Source organism: Pteropus alecto, unplaced genomic scaffold, assembly GCF_000325575.1.
Source record: "Pteropus alecto unplaced genomic scaffold, ASM32557v1 scaffold76, whole genome shotgun sequence".
Lineage (NCBI taxonomy): Eukaryota > Metazoa > Chordata > Mammalia > Chiroptera > Pteropodidae > Pteropus > Pteropus alecto.
The window spans coordinates 7,212,322-7,233,644 of record NW_006443138.1 but is presented as its reverse complement, the minus strand read 5'-3'; the positions used below and the strand labels follow the sequence as shown (position 1 = coordinate 7,233,644).

Here is a 21,323-nt window from a genome sequence, read left to right as displayed (position 1 = left end):
ATTCAGTTTTTAATCTCTTTTTTGCTGTCACCCAGAGACGTTAACAATGACACAAAATGGTAGCCAGACACAATCCGATGTGAGTTCCCAAACTCATTTCATGTAGGTCCTGTGCAGTAGATAGATGTCCAGCAGCTGCATGCTGGGAGCACAGGCCACGCTGACCTGGGTCCCAGTTCTGCCCGAATCACACCAAATGGGCCTCAGGGCCCTTTCTCTGAAGCATTCATCATTCCAGAGAGATTTCGCATGAAGAACCAATGTGAAAAAATTTTCTTTGGAGCCAGACTCTCCTCAGACCATTCTCTACACCGAGAACCACATTCTGAGAAAGGCCTTCAGCTTGTCTATTTATTTCAAGCCCTTACTCAGTTCTTAAACGGGTTTGAACATTTCACCACAGATCTCTTGGTTTGCAAACTGTCCCCCATACAAGGAAGGCAAGGCGAGACCAAAGAAAGAAGCAGGCCACTCCAGATTGGTAGGTGGCAGTATTGATAAGCCAGGGAGCTTACAAATGAGGCTTGTCTTGGGCAACAAGACAAGTAGATCTCTGCACCCGCCTGCCAGAAGCTTAGAAGTTTGCATAAAGGCCTTCAGCCATTTACATCATCCAGATGTTCTCAATAGCACACTGCTCTCTCAAGCCTGTGTCCTCAAGAACGGTTCCCACTGTAGGAAAGGTGGACAGAACATACATTCCAGAGACTGGGGAGGGGGATGAGGAGCCTCCAATTGCCCAAGTCCGGCTCGTGGGTCAACTGGCGGTCACGGCCTCTCTGTCACCTCCTCCAGCAATCACATTATCAGTCTGCTAGAGAAGAAGCATAATGCCTGGGTCACTCACTCTTTGTAAAAATTGGATCCCCAGAGGATTAATAATTTATTCATGCATCAGTTTGTCAAAGTCAAGAGGAGAGACCACTGTAGCCCCAAGCAGTATAGGCTTGTTGCTCTACTTTTCCAGACAAAAGGACAAAATCTCAGAAAAAAATTATATCAAGTATAAACATGTGAATGAAATCAAAAGAATAGGATATCGAGAAGTTTCAGCTTCCTGTAATAACTGGCTTTATGTGATTGCTGTCAGGAGAGCCACTAGACAATATGATAACCCTGAGCAAAGAAGAAAGGTGCCTCTCTTGCCTCCAGGTAAGATGCAGCTCCACTCTGAGGCATGTGGCTTGATGAGCCTGGTCTGGGCAGTTTTATAGCCCTACTTACCCCCATTGCCAAGGGCTCTTATGCAATAAACAACATGTATAGCTCTCTGCAGCAGCCCTGGTTGCAGCGAGTATAAACTATAGACATTGTATATTCGCTCATTCGGGCTGTGTCCCATCCCACTCCAAACTCCATTCACCCTGTGGAATTTATTCTCTTTATACAATTCACACCTGAGTTATTCTAACACTGTAACAATGATTTTAGGTCTCTCTTTTAGCTGTGGATGAAATGCACATGAACTTACCCAAGATGAAGAAGGACATTTACTGGGACGATTCTGCTGCTCGACCACCGTATACACTGGCAGCTGCTGACTACTGCATACCCTCATTTCTAGGGTCGACAGTCGAAATGGGGTAAGTGCATTTTTTAAAAGATCATCAGTATTTAGAAAGTAAGTAAGTCTGATCTTTTCTTTTGCCCTGGTCTTGAAGTTACTTTTATTATAAGTGTCAAGTTTTAAATATAACAGTAACCTTTGCAAATTTCAGATATAATTAATATGCCAAAGGAAATTATAAAGAGACTATAGTTTTTGGTTTAAATATTGTGTGTGTGTGTGTGCAGGCACGCACTCACACACATGTGTACGAAAGTGTTTGTTTAGGGGTTATTTGCATTTTACCTTGCTTTTATACCACAGCAAACTTTTCCAATGGTTGTGAAACTAACTTCTTTTTTCCTTCCAACTTGAAGAATAGTTTAATTATTTAATTATGTAGTCATTTATTATTTATTTATGACTATCATAATTAAGCGTAATTTTTAACAAGTATTTATTTATTGAGCATGTACCATGTGCAGGCACTGTGTTAGACTACTTGGAGACAAGTGAATCTTAAGGAATGAGATGAATTTTATCATCCGTTTTCCCTAAGATTATAATTCAATCCAACTATGTTTAGTATACAAGTCAGTCTCCGTTCCATGGTTTTAACATAACAATCTGTCCCTGTGTACTATGAGCTTTAAATAGATGGGCTGGGGTCTGCAGTAAATCATGCACAGTTCTTGAATAATTTTATTAAATCTGATAATGTATTTGATTTTGGAGAAATGTGTGAATGTGGGAGAATTTAAGCATATTTGCTGAAGACAGATGCCACAGTTTCCAAATAACTTAAAAAGAAGAGTGTGGACAAATTTAGAAAAATATGAAGAACCCCTTTCAAAAAGAATTGTAAAAAAAGGGAAAACTTGGGCAGAATTTTTCTTTTAACTTTTGGTAAAACTATGTCTCCTTGTTCCCTGAGGCCAGCTCGAAGCAGATTTGAGTGTCCCGTAGCTACGTGTGACCCCTCTTTTCCCTCCTCCACAGTGTCCTCTTTCTCTGTCAGGATATCTAGCTTCAATCCTGTTCCTATAAGGCTTTATTCTTAGCCATGTGTCTCTTAATCATCATAAATAGTGGTTCGTGATGTTCTTCCTCCAAAGGAGCCTCTAAGGCTGAAACACTTTCAAGACCCAAAGAAAATGAATGGCAAAAAATAATAATAATAATAATAATGAGAGAGAGAGAGAAAGAAGGAAGACAGATGACAAAGTAGAATTTCATTAGTGTGGCAAATAAGACAGTTTAGGAGCCAGGGGCTTTGCCTTTTTGTCCTCAAGAACACCTTAGAAAAGGTTCTTACTCTAGGCGACACTTGCTTCTGCTTCTGGATAGCCTGCTGAGCCTGGACCCTCTTGCCCAGGGCTTCTTCCAGGCCAGCTCATCCCCACCCCAGCAGATTGCTCAGTCTCCATAAATAGCGATTTCCTGTTGTTTGCACTTCTCAGCATTTTGTAATGCATTCTACAGTGGCAGTTTCATGGATGTCTGGCAACCTTTTCAATTTTTAAAATTAACAGATATTTCTCTGTGAATTTGTTTTTAGATAATTAAATATGCTTTAACCTTCCCCTCGATCCCCATCATTATTTAATGCATAGTATTTTAAGACTTAACTTGTAAAAGAAAAGAGACCAGCATTGTTAATGAGGTCAGGAAATTATTGTGATAACTCTATTTAGACTGCAAGTGCTGCTTGTGCTCCATTTCTAATGTTCATTTAGTAGTTTTAGCAGGATGGTTAAAATTATTTTTTGGTCTCAAGATTTTTGTCTTGATATGCATATCCATCCTAATTATCATAACCTTACATTTCTATGTAAGTATCTATGTTCTTTAGCAAATATTAAGTATGTATTTCTCCTACTTCTAAATATAGAAACATTGAATTAGGGATTTCTGAGACCTAGGAGAAATTATGTAAGCCAAACAATTATTGAGAAGATTAAATGAGATTGTAAACATAAAACACTCTAGATATAACTATAGAGCATTATTATTACCAACTAGTATGGCTCTTTTATTTGTGGATGTCAAACTTATGCACAGAAAAATCAAATAAAGCTAGGCTATTTTTCATATTAAATTTTCACCCTGAAAATTTGGGACAGAAAAATAAAATGCTTGAAAGAAAAATAGGAGATACAGTATTGAAGAATGGAAGCAACTTAAGTGTCCATTGATTGACAAATGGATGAAAAAAGATGTGGTACATATATACAATGGAATATGACTCAGCCATAAAGAAAAATGAAATCTTGCCACTTGCCACAACATGGATGGACCTAGAGGGTAATAAATCAGACAGGGAAATAAGTCAGACAGAGAAAGACAAATACCATATGATTTCACTTATATGTGGAATTTTAAAAAAACGAAATAAACAAACAAAACAGAAACTAATTCATAGATAGAGAGCACAAACTAACGGTTGCCAGATAGGAGTGGAGGTTGGGAGGATGGGTGAATTAGGTGAAGGAATTAAGAAGTAAAATTGCCAGTTATAGAAATAGTCACAGGGATATAAAATACAGCATATGGAATATAGTCAAGAGTATTGTAGTAACTATGTATGGTGCCAGATGAGCACTAGACTTATTGGAGTGATCACTTTGTAAGGTATTTAAATATATGTGTCTAATCGCTATGTTGTACACATGAAACTAATATAATATTGTATATCAATTATAATTAAAAAATTTTTAAAAAAAGAATGCAGCCAAAAGTTACCAGTTATCAGAGACACCTCTTCTGATTAAGATGGCCTATTTACTAGCGTGACAGGGACAAGCACAAGCAAAGGCCAGAGTCTATTAGGGGAGGTTTTCACAAGACATTTAACTGGACTTCACTAGAACCAAATGATCAAAGAAACCATTAATCAAAAGAGCACTTGATCTTGATTTTCTGTGTGAATGAGGACCATTGACAGGGAGCCTCACAATCCAGGAAAAGTTGCTGCAGGAACCCAGGCTTTAGAAGCTAGTGTTCACGGGAATGCCCTGTTTGATCCATTAGTGTCAATACTTTCCATGACTGTAGTATTGGACAACATGTTTCTGGTTGTCTGTGACGAAAAAAAAAAAATTTAACTTAAGCAAAAAGCGGCTTCTTGAATCACATCTAGATACTAACCTGGCTTTGGGTGTGTCTGGCTCCAGAGGCTCACAGAATGTCACCAGGACTCATGAATACCCTCTCTGTCTCTCAGTTCTGCTTTTCTCTTTGTGGCTCAAGTTTCAGGCAGGCTCTCCCCTCTTGATTGTAAAATGACAAGATGGCAGCCGGCAGCTCTAGGTATAGAAGCTATCTTCTCAGCAAATCTTGTGAAAAGAGGACATCTTTGTTCCAATTCTTAAAAGTAACATACTGGATTTGCTATGATTGGCTGGACTTGACTAACATATCCATTCCTGAACCAATCACTATCAACAGGTAGACTCAATATTTTCATTAGCCTAGTTTGGTTCACGTGCCCATCTTTGGACCACTGAGTTTGGTCAGCCCCAACCAACCATAGGTGATATCTCAAGAAAAATCAAGGTGTTAATACCAAGAGAAGGGTCAATAATTTGCTGAGCTGGCAAAAACAATAGGTGTCCTCTAAAATTGTAAAAGATGATTCCTAAGCATTGGATCATTCGCTCACCAAATACAAGGTCGATATCAAGTGATCTATTTGACTGAGGCTCAGGGAAGAGGGAAGATAAAAGTAAGGATATATTTAATTTCTGAGTTTAAGGTGGGTAATTCAGTATATTTAACTCAGAAATTAAATTTCCCTTATCTTTTTTATATCAACATTTTAGTTTCAGAATCACAATTCCCATGACCCAGAAATTCTAAAATCAAGGTAATGCCCTTCAATAACTCAGCAACCTGAGAAATTATTCTGCCTCATTTTCCTTTCACACTCAGCACACTATTCATCTCCACATAAAAAGGAAACTCCTTGGAGACAATTCCATTGTTCTCTACATTCAGGAACATGTTCAAAAAATTGCCCTATTTTCTCTGCATGTACCAAATACTCATTACTGAAATAAAGTAGGTTTTCCCCCCTTTTTTAAATCTCAAGAACAAATTTCAAATATTGTGTTTTCCCTCGTATTGTCACATATGAAACACATTCATTTGTTCAGGTAAAATGTTTTTTAAGGCCTACTATGTGGTAGGTTCTATGCCAGATGCTAGAGATAGGCAAAACAACAACAAAACAAAACAAAACAAAGAAAAAAAGACACCCCTTAATCTCACAGACATAATGCGGAGACAAGTTATAATTTGATAAACAAGAAATGCTCAGAATCTTATGGGAGCAATGCAGATACATTTCGCCCAGCCTGGTGAATCGGAGAGGGCTTCTTAGAGATGAGAGCTCTAATATGCATCCTTAAGAATGAATTAGGAGTTAACACACAGATGGGAGAGTCATAGTGGATTCAGCAGAATTCCAAGCCAATGCGAGTAAAAGAGAGAAAGGAATAATAAGTAATATTTTTAGAGTAGCAATTTTTCAAAATTTCTACTTTATTGAAGTATTGTTGACATATAAATTGTAAAATACTTAAAGTATACATCATGATAGTTTAATATTTATATACATTGTGAAAGGATTCCCTCCATCTAGTTAATTAACACATCCATCACCTCATATATTTATCTTTTGGGTAAGAAGTCGGGGTTGAGAACATTTAAGTTCTACTATCTTAGCAAATTTCAATTACACAATATGGTGTTATGAACTATAGTCACCATGTTTTATGTTAGACCCTCAGACCTTATTCATCTCATAGTTGAAGTTCGTATTCTTGTACCAACGTCTCCCTATCCCCACCCTCCCCCGCTTCCCCAGGTCCTGGCAACCGCTTTTCATGGTTTCTGCTCTCTGTTTCTAGTAAAGTAACAATTTGATATGCAAAGCAGAAGAGCCAAGAAATGTATTTGGAGAGGGAGTTAAGGGCTGATTATAGAGAGTTTTATAGTCTGGGTAAAGGGCTTCAGCCTTTTTCCAAAGCTATTAAATGACATGAGCACATTTATTTTTTAGATAGCTTACTTAGCCTAGCAGCTGACTGAAAGATAAATTGCTGGGGATAAGACGAGAAAGCCGGGGAGACCAGTTAGCAGGCTGTTAGTGTAGTGTGTCTGTGTATGATTTAGATAGGAGAAGATAAGGGCCTGAACTGGCAGCATTACAAGGAATATAGACAGTGGAAATGGCATAAGGGACAGATTCAAGAAAGGAGCTAAAGATGACTGGGTGATTGATAATGAACAAAGGATGATAGAGGGTAGAGAGTGGAAGCTGTTGATGAGCTCCCTTTTGCATGTTTTGAATTTGAGGCTTCTGTGGGTAATTCACATGGAGATAGCCAGCAGGGAATGCGTTTGACTATTATCAGTACATGATAATTAGAACCATGTGGGAGTGTCAAGTGAGTGCAAAAGGTAGAATACCACCACTTAAAGGGCGATCAGAGGAAAAGGAGTCCGTGAAAGTCAGAGTAGAAATGGTCAGTCCGGGTGCAGGAGAAGAACTCGGAGAGTTCTCTGTCCTAGAGGCCAAGGGTGCGAAGTTTCAACATAAAGCTTGAAACACATCATAGGAGTTTTTATTTTAAGGTCATTAGAGACATAAATGAGAATGTTGGGCAGAAGCTAAATTGCAGTAAGTAGAGGAGTTAATAAGAGGTGAAGAGATCAAGAACTCCGGTGTAAACTATTTTAAAAAATAATCTTATTATGGAAAAGTTCAAACACATACAAAAGTAGAGAACAAACCATAATGAACCTCCATGAACCCATCATCCACCCTCCCTTATCAAGTCGAGTCCAACGTCATTTTGTCCACACTCCCACCCAGCCTTACTCTCCCTGACACTGGGTCATTGTGAGGCAAATATAACCATAATCCCATTTACTAAAAAATGAAACTAAAACAAAACTTTAACTTCACAATAATTCCTTTATTCATTAACAGTCTGCAGACTACTTTTTTGAGAAGTCTGGATTGGGGGGAGGAGAGAGACTGGATAGTATCCAGTGACTGTCACACAAAATATGAATACATTCTATTCATATTTTTTTTATTTGTTCTATAATATTTTATGATGAGAGCGCCTTAAACGTGTTTAATGGGAAAGGAGAAGCTGCCCTCCCCCAATCTGCCACCATTCCTTAGAATTATTTTCACCATCTCTGCTGAATTTCACTTTATGCCCCAGTCTTGTTTCGACAGATCCATGAAGACCCCATATGGTATTTGCAGATCCATGATAGACCCCATATGGGACTATGAACTGTATGACTTAGCATCTCTTTCATCAGAGGACCCACAGGGAAATTTTTATGTCAGACATTAGTGGGAAAAAAGAAAGCTTTGCTTCTTCTGGACAACTCTTACACTATTTATCTTACAGACTGAATTTTATCATTGATGATGGTCTCCTTTTTATTTTGGCTGCTGAAAGCTGGAAACCAAATTCGTAGCCCACCTTTAGTAAGTCTGTGGGGTTTGGGGTCATGTATATCTAGGTACTGTGTCTGCTGGTCTCAACTTCTTATTGCTCCTTATTCTAGCTCTCCTAGAGTAACTTAATTTTATATACTATTGCATTGTATGTATTTTTATAAGTCACCTCAAATTCTTTATAAGATGAAGTAAGATGTAGTAAACAAACAAAATGATAAATGTTCTTGCTCTAGAAAAAGAAGGGAAAAAGACAGGCTAAGCAAAAGGAGCCCACCAGAAGACAGGGAGGACACAGGAGCAAGGGGAGTGACAGAGCAAGGTCCCAGAGAAAACATGGAGGATGGCAGGGGCTGGGGCTGGTCACAAGGAGTTGGGCTTCAGTGCCCGAGCCAGAGGGAAGGAGTTCAGGATGGATGTAGTGAGGGGTGGTGGGGGGAGATGGTGCCTCAGCTAATGAAGTGGGAACCAGTGTTCTCACCACATCCAGTCATCATTATGTCTTCATCCAAAGAACGTTTTGACGAGGGCCGTCTTTCTCTGTCCAATCCCAAACCAAAAAGATTCTGTTTTAAAAATACGTTTTATAATTTCTAACACTAAATGAGTGCTGAATCTCCGCCTCCCAATTTTTGAATTTAAAAATCAACTTTAGAATGACTACTTTTAATGAAAAAAAATGCCAGCTGACCTTGTACTCTAGACATATCCGGGTATTGTCTGAAATGAGTTGCAAATTTTATTTGAAGTTTCTTCTTCTATTTTACATTCTATTAGTGTGTGTGTGTGTGTGTGTGTGTGTGTGTGTGTGTGTGTGTGTGTGTGTGTATATGTATATGTATATATGTATGTATATACATAGGTATATATATACATATATACATATACATAGGTATATACATACATATATACATATACATAGGTATATATGTATGTATATACATGTACATAGGTATATATGTTTATATATATGTATATACACATATATATGTGTATATATATAATTGTTTTCAAATATACATTAAAGGTCTCTTTGATTAGCAGTTACGAGTACTTCAGTAGTAAATTTAAGGGAATACTGAATTAGGACGTTGATTTTAGGGGCAGGAATAAGCATGTTAACTTGCTAATTTCTTCAATGAAAATATACTAAGTATGTAATCCTTACAACATGCCTTTTCTTTACAAAAAACATCCTTGCCAGCCAGCCCTTTACCTAGACGTGCAAAGTGAGGAGACGCTCTAGAGGCGAGAGTTTAGACCTTTTCCCCAGTCTCCACGCTGTGGTGGGCCTTTCAAACTCGTCTTTCCTGCACTGCACTATTAAAGAAACTAAGGAGGAAGTTGTCCGAGTGCCAGAAAACAAGCCAGGCATGAGACAGCCAGCCACCTTCTGAATTCTTCAACCTATTGTTGGAGGAAGAGGGAGGAACAATTACAAAAGACTCCCTCCTAAAGGCTTTTTATATACTTTAAATATTCCACCATTTTAACAGAGTTCTGTGGCTTTTACCATTAAACATGATATTAACTAATGTTCCCTCAATAAATTTAATTTAGAAATTAATTTAAGTAAAAAGGCCAGTCGAAAATCTGAACCAAGCACCCAAAACAGAAATGTTTTCATAAATATATCTGTCTTGAGCATTTAATAAATAGTTTTGATTATTGTATAGCTAGTACTCTCCACTTAATAAACCATCCTATGAATTAGCTGAGCAACAAAAAAAAAATCTTTCCTATTTGAACTCTTTTTCCCATGATCACCCCTGAGACGATTTCAGTTAAATGCGTTTAGTATGTTTTTTTGTCATAATAAGGAACACTTTGTGATCTGATATTTTAATTAAGGCATCTTTTCATTAGTTTAACCATGGAGACACTATGAACCAAGATGAAGAAAATGCCCTCAAGCAGCCAGAAGAAGAGTTGTCCATAAGATGTACAATAGGAAAATACACCCAAGCCCTAAAATGAAAATGGGTCTTCTTTGGGCAGGAGTAAACACCTAATGCTTGATAAAGCTCACTTTACCAAAACAAACGTAGAATGCTTAAATTCAAGCCAGCATTGCTGAGAATAAATTTCTTTTTAAAACAAACAACAAAAAATAAGGTCCAGGCCTAGCCCACCACAGCTAGCTTGAGGTAGAATACTTGTCTTCACATTATACCATCGTGAGTCACTTCAAAATTTTTATAGTTTTTTTAAATACTTGAGATTATCCATTAGCACAACTGTTTAAGTTTCTGAGGAATGAAAAAAATGGGAATTAAAGACGTGAAGTCTCATAACTCCTTTTAATCCTGTCTCGAAAATCAAAACGGCCAACAGTAAAGACTTAATAATCCCTTAAAGGCATTGGAAAAGCTCTAATAAAATATCCATCCATAGCAGCTAAAGGATTCAAAATTCTGGAGAAGAGAGGCTGTCACTGATTATGAAATGGTCACTCAAGTGTGTCATAAGGGTGCACACATGGGACTGTGCTCATTCTAACTATCCTAATCTAAAAGCATGTTGCTCAGCCTGTGAACCCTAAATGGCTGACTGCAATCTATTTAAAGAGCACTTTTATTAGACATTCTGCCATGATTCAAATATGTCAAACGTCCTCGATCTTAAGCTATGGGTCTATGAAGCCAATTAAGAACCCACTTAGCAAAAAGGAGAAATGTTCAAATTTTTGTAAGAGTTCCTTCTAGTTAGGAGTTGAGGAATTCACTTAAGATTTATCTGTTACTATGAAACTACAATGAGTTAACCAGAAATAATGACTTTTACTTATCTATCTTCATTGAAAAATTCCGACAATATAGAGCAATAATACGATTACTTTTTTTGCAATTATACATATATGTATTTAATGTGCACAAAGCATTTAAGATGTAGGTCAGAAGTATTCTTAGTGATATTAATTCAAATATATCAAAATATGTATTTTAGCAAGGCAAGATTTTATTAAAGTCTGGTTAAATATACTAGATGGATGTTTTATTTAGTAATCCTTTCTTAGCCAACTATAGGCAAATATTTTAGCTTTACAAGAAAATCTATAGTCTGATATATACTATTTCATGCTTGTGTCATGAACAACCAAAAATATCTTGAATTCTGAATTACTGACCTCAACAAAAATGTATTATTGGAACATCGATTTTCACTTAATGTATCAGAAAGGAAGGAGAGATAGAACCTCCCAAGGAGATGAATGTGCATTAAGTTTATAATTTTAGAACTTACTCAGGGATTCTTTCATATGCTGACATGTGGCCGCCATTGGTGCTCTTACCTTCTAAACGGTATGAGAGATATAGATGGCTTAATTTCTTTTTCTAAAAAAAACTCCTATAGAACATAACAGTATTAAAAGGCGAGGGACTTTACAAACCCCTACTCTGGGTCACAATTTCTTTTTGTGTCACCTAGCGGAGACCAGGTGAGCATAACCAGGGTGGTAATGTGAGGCTAGACAAGCCTGTTCTTTAACCAGATTTGCCATAATGCTTGGTCCAAACTAGCAGAGAGGTAACAAAGAGGCAGCAGGAGAATAACCAGCTCTTAATGCAGCTTTCTGAGCGAAGCACACCTCGTGTGATGTCCCACTAGCTTGAAACTGTCCCCAGCCAGGGAGTAGAGAGGGCTGGGTAAATACAACCTTCTGTCCACTGGATTTTTCTCACAACACTTGGTCCCAGACCTTCCAGCTCAGCGTGAAGGTTACCTTGCCTATCTTCTAAATCCTTGACTACAGCAGTGACAGTGATTCTGCATTGCAGAAGGTTAAAAATAACAGCATTTGCCCCTAATGGGTTTGAAGAGTACATTTTGCCTTCTCCATGAATAAATGCTCCCTAACACGTGGAGCCTTTGCCCTGATAGATTTTCAGACAAATTATCAGCTCCCTCCAAGGCAGGTGCTTGACTTTGAGTACACTAGCAATTTGCAAACAATAAATTTGATGTGAGAAGTAGAATTCATATTAAATATCATTTTCCTAAATTCCTCCTTTCGATCCTGTTAAAATGACCTCTTATTATTTGAACGTAAGTTGTCGAAACACCACTTTCAAAGTGGCACAGAGAAAGAAAGGCAAACATCATCCAGTTTTATCCTTCGGTCTTTTGAAGCTCTGTATTTACCTCATCACACACACTAGAGAAGGGGGTTACTTTGCAAAAAGCTTGTTTTGAAAAAAAAATACATGTGATCTTTGATGTCATCAGGGCTGTTTTGGCCCTTCTATATTGAACATACCTCAGGAAGTCTGAAAGCACACTGCCATCTTCAGCGGTCCTGTCTCCTGCCTCTTCTTTGTTCTGGCAACAGGAGGCAAAAAGTGCTCTTCTGCACCCCTCACCAGCCCAAGCATCTTTTCAAGAGCCCTTAATTAAATCACCGCTGCTTGTGCCCTCAGATTTGTCATTGGCGAGGAAAACTGTGGGTTTGTTGGTTTCGTAGGTGCTCTATAGATATTTTAAAATGTGGAGTCATTTTTCTAACACGAGATTAAAATAAGAACACAGACATCAATCTAGACAATGATCCAACCTGTAGAAACAGTGCATGCTCTTCCTTTTTCTAGACACAACTATAACCACCTAGCCCGGCTGGTTTAGGATAACCTATTCTCTCTCCCCCATCCATTCATTCAAAAATTGCTCCCTTTTAAAAATAGCCCTGCGCATGGCACAACCTTTCCCATGCTCACTTTTTCTATATTTCTGAATTATTTATATTGTGTACTGCAGGGTTTGGCAGTGTCTGCAAAGGGCACAAAACACAATATCGAGAGGCAAGGACAGGGCAGTCCCACCACCTGATCGGCCCTGTCTTCCTACCCTTGAATTATCCAGCTTCCTCCCATCCTTATATTTCCCCTCCATTCACCCAATACCCTAGTGTTACCTTAAATGGCTGTAGTAGTCATGCCTTCTAAGGTGTTAGTTGTTAGGTGGTGGGTATAGTAGCATGCTTACAGATCATTCTTGGAGAAAAGGCATGCACTAGCATTTCCTCCAACCATGTTCAAGAAATCAGTGATGATTTGGGGGAAAAAAAACTGAAAGTTTGCCAGTCGTTGAAAGACTCCTTTTTATATCTTCTATTCTTCAAGGCTTGTCCACATATATATTACTGCTTTTGGACTCTTGAACAACCTGTAAGGAAGGTAGAGTAAGGTAAACTTGTCAGCAGTTTACCAAGTATGATGCTAAGTCATGGAGAGGTTAAGTGAATCTCCTAAGGTCACACAGCTAGTTGATGTCAGCCTAGGCAGCAAGCTCCCCAAATCAATCTTTTTTCTTACCACAGAGGCAGTTCTCAGACTCCTTCTTCTGGAGACTGATGGCTGCATGGCACTTTCCATGGATGTCCTCCTATCTCTAATTATCTGCCTATCTCAGCCCAAGTGAATTCCAGAATATAAGACCTTGCTTTGTCAGCTGACCTTCTCTAATATATAGCAATATAATGAAAGTGTTGACATTCTATCATATAATGTTTCTCCTCTAATTGTTTGTGGGCATTTTTAATAGTATTATATTTGGGCCTTAGAATTGTACTAATCCTATACTAAGAATACACTTTCAACATCAAACAAGAAGTCAAAAGTCTATAAGAACCTGAAAGATACATGCAAGCCTCCCGCCTGGGAAATAATCTTTTCAAGTGCAGCGGGTCCTTGAATAATGTCATTTCATTCAATATCATCTCATTATAACCTTTATGAGATGCTGTGGGAATCTGTCTCTTGTTTATATCCTTTAGCCTATAGTAAAATTGGTTTCCTTACCTGTTGTTTTCTTCAAAGTCGCAGAACCTATCGATGATGTTAGATGAGGACTTAACTGTATTCTGTTCTGTATGCTCTAAGCTTTAAGTATTTCGTTCTTAAACCACAGTTCCTGCTGTCATATTGGGAGCCATGACTATCGGAGAAAGTAGATGGGCATTGTGTGTTGGCAATGAATCCTTCATGGGAAGTTTCGTTTAGAAGGAAGTTCATTAGGTTTATCGTGCAGGGGGTTCACACTGCTCTTAGCAGCATAAAGACTGGAGGGCTTCCTTTGTCACTTCAGCATGAGATTCATAAAACTGCCCCTCAGATCACAGCCCACAAAGGATTCTTCCAAAGACCCATTTCTAGCCTAACAGTGTGAAAAGCTCTGACTAATCATGTTGCTTATTCAAAGCATTTCTGTTTGACAACTCTCATCAATGTTGCTTTCCATGTAGTTTTTCCAGTTTGGACACTACTATCAAATGACACAGCTCTAGCTAGGCCCTCCTTCTCAAAGATGGCCCAGAGCTGCCCACTGCCTCTAGGATAAAGTCCAAATCCCTCTACATGGCACATAAGAGTTATCATAACACAGTCCAGCTATCCTGTGTATTTCACACAAACTGTGCATATCCTATTCCTTACTTTCCTGTTACCTTATTTGCTCAAGTCACTTCTTTCACCTGGAATACTTTGTCTTCTCTCTGCTTGTTAGATTCCTGCTTTGTGTCAAAAGTCTAGCTCAAAAACTTACTTTGCCCCGAATTTAACATTTATATACATGCTCTCTCCCTCCTTTTAAATTGTATTATACAGTACTTACTGCAACAAATTTGTTCATGGTGCATGCTCAATAAATTTGGTTGGGTAAGTGGATAAGCCTCATGCATCCATACTATAGTTTCCTGAGGCAGGAAGGTGCAGTGGGGTCTCACTGGCAAACCTGCCCAGTGTCAGAACATTAGCAAGAGCACTGGCCTTTTGGCAGTTTGCTCTTTGCAAACTGATCTGTTGTCCTCCAGTTCGTGATGCAGGGCCCTGATCTCGTCGCAGTTGAATGTACTTATGCACCACACTGGTGCATAATGAGAAAGTTTTTTCCTTAGGATTCCTGAAGTCTTGAAGAAATAATAATACGAACATTTTTTCCTAGAAGATTGAGTCATTCTTACAAGGCTGCGTAGTTTCAAAGGAGCTAAGAAAAAACAAATCTTGAACAAAAAGTCAAGATCCCAAATGGAGAACAGAGGCCTGTCCCCTAGAGAGACAGGCAGCTCCACCTCAGACTCCCAGAGCACGTCGGTGAGGCAATGTTGGTGAACAGCTGCGCTCACTGCACCTCTGGTGTCTTCCCTAACTACATGGAGCCCTGAAGTGTGACTGCAGATGTGACCTAATGAAATGCAACGAGCAGGGTCACCGAGGCTGTTGAAGCATGAGTCTGCGTTTCTCAAGTCGATGTAACAGAATCTGAGCCGTGCCCAGCGGAGGTTGGGCCAGAGGCTACCTGGCAGCCAAGGGCACTGCTGGGGCTTTAGAATAACAGCATGAGGCTGTAATCGGATGCCATCCTGGAACATTTAGCCAGTTAATCATTCCAATCACCCATGTTTTATTCATGGACATAAGGAACGACGTTTTCTTTTACCACTCACTTTGCCCTTTCAGGTTACACCAATATTACGTTGCCCTTACTTTTTCCTTATGTCAAATAAAATGCACCTGGCATAGTTAAAGCACCTTGTCACCATGGATGTCAGCACAAACATTGGATCAGGCTGGCCTGATCACTGTGGCTCCCAGAGCCAGCAGAGGCAGGAGCAGGTCTTACAACCCAGTAGCTCTTGCTGTTATCTCAATTATCTATTTTATTTCAGCCTCGAAGGAGAAGATTAAAAATAGTAGGATTGTTTGTTTTATGTCTTAAATGTTAAAAATTCAACAGGACAGTCTTTGAAATAGCAAACCCATCAACCTTACTCACAAAGGAAGCCCAACCACAGTGTGGGTCCTCACTACCTCAGTGGACGTACTCTTTCCACGAGGCTCACATTTCTTCTTCACACTTTGTATCAAGGTGATTAAAAACAAAGGCTTTAGAGTCAGACTTCTGGGTTTGGCTCTCATTAGCTACATAGCCTTAAGGAATCTCTCTGGGCCGTAGTGTCTCCACCTGTAAAGTGTGACTAATAATAACAATACCAAATCAAGACCACAATGAGATACTGCCTCACACCTGTTAGAATGGCTCTTATCAATAAGACAAGAAATAACAAGTTTTAGAGAGGATGTGAGAAAAAGGGAAGCCTCATACACTGCTGGTGGCAATGTAAACTGGTACAACCACTGTGGAAAACAGCATGGATGTTCCTCAAAAAAATTAAAAACAGAGCTACCATATGACCCAGCAATCTATTTTCTGGGTATCTACTCAAAAAATTTGAAAACATTTATTTGTAAGGATATATGTACCCCTGTGTCCATTGCAGCATTATATGGTAGCCAAGACATGGAAACAACTGAAGTGTCCTTCAATGGATGACTGGATAAAGAAGATGTGGTTCATATACACGATGAAATACTGATCAGCCATAAGAAAGGATGAAATACTGCCAATTGCGACAACATGGATGGATCATGCGAAGCGAAATGAGCCAGACAGAAAAGGATAAGAACCACATGGTTTCACTCATGTGTGGGACATAAAACAGAAAGCAACAAATGAACAATCAAACCAAAACAGACTCATAGACACAAACAATAAAAGGGTAAAGGGGGTCCAATTTATGGTGATGAGGGGAGATTAGACTTTGGGTGGTGAAAACACGATGCGATATACAGAGGACGTATTATAGAATTGTGCAATTGAAACCTATATAATGTTACTAAGCAATGTCACCCCAGTGAACTTAAAAAGAAACAATACCGCTCACATGATTGCTGTGATAATTAGGTGAATTAATGCATGGGAGGTCAGTAAATGTTAGCTCTTATTTGCACTGTCTTGAATTTAGCTATGATCCCTTGTTTAGGGGGTTTTTATGGGTCCTGGGAAAACATGACTTTAGTTCATCTGCAATAAGGAAGAAAGAACATATACTATATCATTTTTAATGTCCAAGTCTCCAGATCAGTGATTCTCTGTATCATTCCAATTTTAGTATATATGCTGCCGAAGCAAGCACATAGATCAGTGATTCTCAAAGTGTGGTCTAGGTACCATTGCAGGTCCCCAAGACGTAAGATCCCAAGACCCAAGTCCTTACGGACAAAACTCTCTTCTTCCTGTTTTATTGAGAAATAATTGACATATGTTACTATATATGTTTAAGGAGTACAGCATGATGGTTTGATATACATTGTGAAAAGATTCAGCAGACATTCATCTTCTCATATAGTTATAATTATTTTTAAAAAAGAAAGAAAAGAATAAAGGGAAAACTTTTCTCCTTGTGATTTAGGACTCGTAAGACTTACTCTCTTAACAACTTCCCTATATATCATATAGCAGTGTTAGCTATAACAAACCATTTTTGTTAGACTAAGATGTCATTTGCCTTTTTCATTCTCATTCTTTCATGAATGTACAGTGGAATTTTCCAGACACCGCATGCTATGTGGTGATGTCATCACTTAACTGTTAATGGAATGTGTGTTTGTACATTCTTGTGTTTTTTATATTCCTCAGTTATAATTTCTAATAGAGAAAATAGCAATAGCTATAATCCACATAAACAAACCTCTTTGGGATACTCAATAATTTTTAAGAGTTTAAAAGGATCTTGTGACCAAAAAATGTGAGAACCTCTGCTAGACTCTTTCAAGTCAAAGTCACCCTCTCCACCCCATTTTATAATCTTTAATGCAAAAATGCCATTCTCATCCTTAACTTTGAGACTCTGCTCCCAAACTTAGGCCCCTGAAGCTGCTCTGCCTACATTTTGCTGCCATGTGTTTCAGGCTGTCTGGGTCCGATTTACCTGGCGAGGATTGGCTATGGGATTATGAGAAGCACGGCCGTCGCCATTCCATGATTAGGAGAGTCAAGAGGTTCCTGAGTGCCCACGAACACCCCTCCAGCCCCAGGAGCAGAAGCTACAGGAGGCAGGCCAGTGATAGCTCCACGTTCTTCCCTCAGAGCGACCTCAGCCCAACCAGGGATCTGCTGGACGTGCCCTCGAGAAGCCGCCACCGTGCCTCAGCCTCCTGGAAGCAATTCAGCTCCCCAGAGGCGAGCCCCACGCTGCACTCCAGCCTGGGAGAACTGTCCACGATCAGGGAGACCAGCCGGACAAGCACATTACAGAGCCTGAGCCCACAGACCAGTGTGAGGGCCTCCCCCACCAAATTGCCACAAGTCCCCGAGGTACTGGTCACTGCCCCAGGGCCCACATCAGATGACCACCACCATGACTCCACCGCCTCCATCCAGAGCTTTGAGTTTACTGGGGTTCAGCCAAGCAGTCCTGGACAGCAGGAGGACCCTGCAGGGTTGATCCTGTTCCCCTCGGAGAAGGGGACACCTCCTCGAAGCCCCAGTCTCCAGACTGTTTTAGCCAAAGCTGAGAGAAACATCTTCAAGTTTGCCCCCGAGGCAGAACCTGATGAGAATACCGAGTTCCCCAAAAGGTGGAGCCTGCCTGGGTTTCTGGAGGCCAGCCACACCTCCGTGGCAAGTCTAAGCCCAGAGCCCACGAACCCTGAGCCGGCTCTTTTACTTGAGACGGAAGCATCCTCAGAGACCAACTTTGTGGCTGGCTCTCAAGTCTTTCCCGATGTGCTGTATTTAATGGAAAACCTGGACACCAAGGAAACAGATATCATAGAATTTAACAATGAGCAAACAAAGGACTCGCCCAGTGGAATGCCAGAAAGTTCTAGGACCTGATATCTAGTCTAAATTCTTCCTTTCCCAAAAGTTCAGCATTAGTTCCGGAACATACCTGGGGGCTAGCCAAGTTTTTTTTTAAAAAAAAAACAATCATACTGTATAAGCTATTTAAAACTTTGAAGGGCATTATGATCCTGACTTTTTGAGAACTAAGAAAATCAAGCACATTCACATCACCATCAGAAAGTGCTTTCGTGGATGTTATACAGACCATAGTGATGTATCTTAACCAAATAAGAAATCTTAAATGTGTGTGTGTGTGTGTATGTATGTATGTATATATATAAGTCATATATATATATATGTGTGTATATATATGTATACACACATATATATATATATGACTTATAAATTTTAGATTGTTAGCTTTGGAAAGGGCCTTATAGATCATAATCCAGTCTCCCAGTTTTACCAATAGAGAGACAAAGGATTCTCTGTTTGTTTTGTTTTTTTCTTTCTTTCTTCTTTAATTATAAAGACAGGAAGATGAATCATATAATGCCTCAGAAGCTCCTTCCTAATTATGGTTCTTTGGGGCTTTCTAACCATTTCGCCCCCACTTTTTAAACTTCTTATCGGTTCCAAATTCTTACGCTTCATCAGCATGGGAAAGCTCCATCTCTCTCCAATTTGCTTTTCTGCTTTCAGGCCTTCATTTTTCTCTCTTCCCTCTTTGTTCTCCCACTCTCGTGTCCTTCCCTTCTTCCTAGTCTTGCTCCTTCTCCGGTGACTCTAATCTGTCTCTCCTTTCAAGTCATAATATTTTCTCTTACCAACTCAGTTTCTTACTTTCATACTCCTTGTCATGGTTTTTCAAATTATGAGGCGTCGGCAAAACCTCCTACAGAGCAACCGAAGACGGCAACAAATGCAACAAACTTTCAGCCCCACGGTGGCATGGGTGTGGGAGTTGATGCTACCCTGCCACACCCTCAGCAGCCGTGGCCATTTCTTTCTGCATCCACTCTTAGATCTTGAATCTTGGAGAAAACTGAAGCCAAGAGGGGCATGAAACTTACATAACCAAATGCTGTGGAACCAAAGAATAACAAGGCTTGAATGTTTAACTCGAATTCTTAAAGCAGAAATCCCAGTCATGTCACAATGTGGGACCAGTCACTGTGTCTGCCAGGTTGTTTGAGATGAGGTAGGATATTGGAGCTGGGTGGACAAGGGGATCCAGGACTACATGATGGGAATGGGACATTGACTAACTCCCTACAAGGAGCTCTTGGGTGGCTGTTTGTTGTGGGCTCTAATTTTGTCTGGAAGGCTACGTTGTATGAGTATTGTACTCACTATTTCCATCATATGATGAAGCCTGACTACATACAGCTTAAGAAAGAAAATAACCCGAATAGCTACCATTTGTTGAGAGCTCAGTGTTCCGGGCAGCAGCATGTAAAGTTCACAGATGACCTCACTAATCCTCTCAGGAATCATATGAGTTGATACACTATTGTCTCCATTTTTCAAGATGAAGAAAACAGAGGCTTTGGGAAACTAACGTAATTTGCTTAAAACCACATAGCCAGGAGGTGGCAAGGCTTGGATTCAAACAGGTTTATCTGACTCAAAAGCCCATACTCTTAACTAGTGTGCTCCCTCACTGTGCTATGGTGTCTGCAAGGCCCTGCCAGCAATTTGCCCAGAATTCTGGAGGATGCCCCAAGGGAGCCATGCCTAAATCTCTCCAGCTTTGGAGGCCTCTCTGTTGAAGTCTACCTGTGTCTTTTATGAATGTATGCAGGAGGGCGTTGCTCTGTCTTTGAGTCTCAACCACAGTCCTCTTCATTTTTTCTGAAAGAAGAAAGTTGGCAGGACCCTCCCTTTCCCTCCCCAACTCCTCCTGATGCACAGTGTTGTAATTAGCACCTTTTTACAAGGCAAAGCAGCATCCAACCGGGTCACCCCAGCTGCATGACAGGAGTGACCTTTACTTTAACTGACATTTCTCCAAGGACGAAAAGGAAATAATATTGGAAGAAATGCTATATTCCAACGGTTCTCTATAGTTAACAGTGTTAGCACCTGGGAAGGCACTGATACTCCCAGACTATGGGATGGAGTCCTAGTATAACACTTCGAAAAGGTAGGAACCTTAACCCTCTCCCAGCCTCTTAATGCTCTTCTGGATGTTTCAACTTTTTCTTCTCTTTGGCTTTATCTATTGCTCAAATTCAAAGAAGTTCCTACTTAGCTGCTTTTGAAATACAATCAATTTTCGTTCCTAAATTCAAGGTGATAAATTATATACAAGTGGAATCATACATCTTGTGGAGAACTAAGACAGTGTTCATTTATCTCTGCTTCCACCCATCCCTTATGCACTTTTGTCCAGAGAATTATTCAATTTCCTCAATATTTCATCAATATTTGTGGTGGCCTCCCATTTCCTCCTTGCACTGAAAACTGAATAACGATTCATCCAACAACCTCATGAGGTTGAATTCAACTATAAATTTGAGCAAGCGATTGCCCAGATCAGATGAGGAAATGCCGTTGCTAGCATGAGAGTGCAACTTACATAAGGAGTGACAATAATACATTACACTAAACATCATATAAGAACTTGTGCCAGTAAACTGCTAAACCACGGAGACACCTGATCCAGCTTCA

At 39.6% G+C, this 21,323-nt stretch overlaps 1 protein-coding gene across 2 annotated transcripts in view; it reads left to right on the top strand.

Annotated features, from left to right (window-relative positions):
* The window catches only part of BEST3 (bestrophin 3), a 40,011-nt gene extending 21,059 nt beyond the window's left edge, over positions 1 to 18,952 (top strand). Inside the window, exons 9-10 of one of the 2 annotated variants that reach the window (XM_006923731.1) lie at positions 1,432 to 1,583; positions 17,774 to 18,952. In XM_006923731.1, coding sequence (XP_006923793.1) covers positions 1,432 to 1,583; positions 17,774 to 18,701 — 1,080 coding nt within the window. In that variant the 3' untranslated portion in view covers positions 18,702 to 18,952. The remainder of the gene's footprint in view (positions 1 to 1,431; positions 1,584 to 17,773) is intronic. The other variant, XM_025041042.1, reaches the window with a different exon arrangement.
* Positions 18,953 to 21,323: the final 2,371 nt, after the last annotated feature.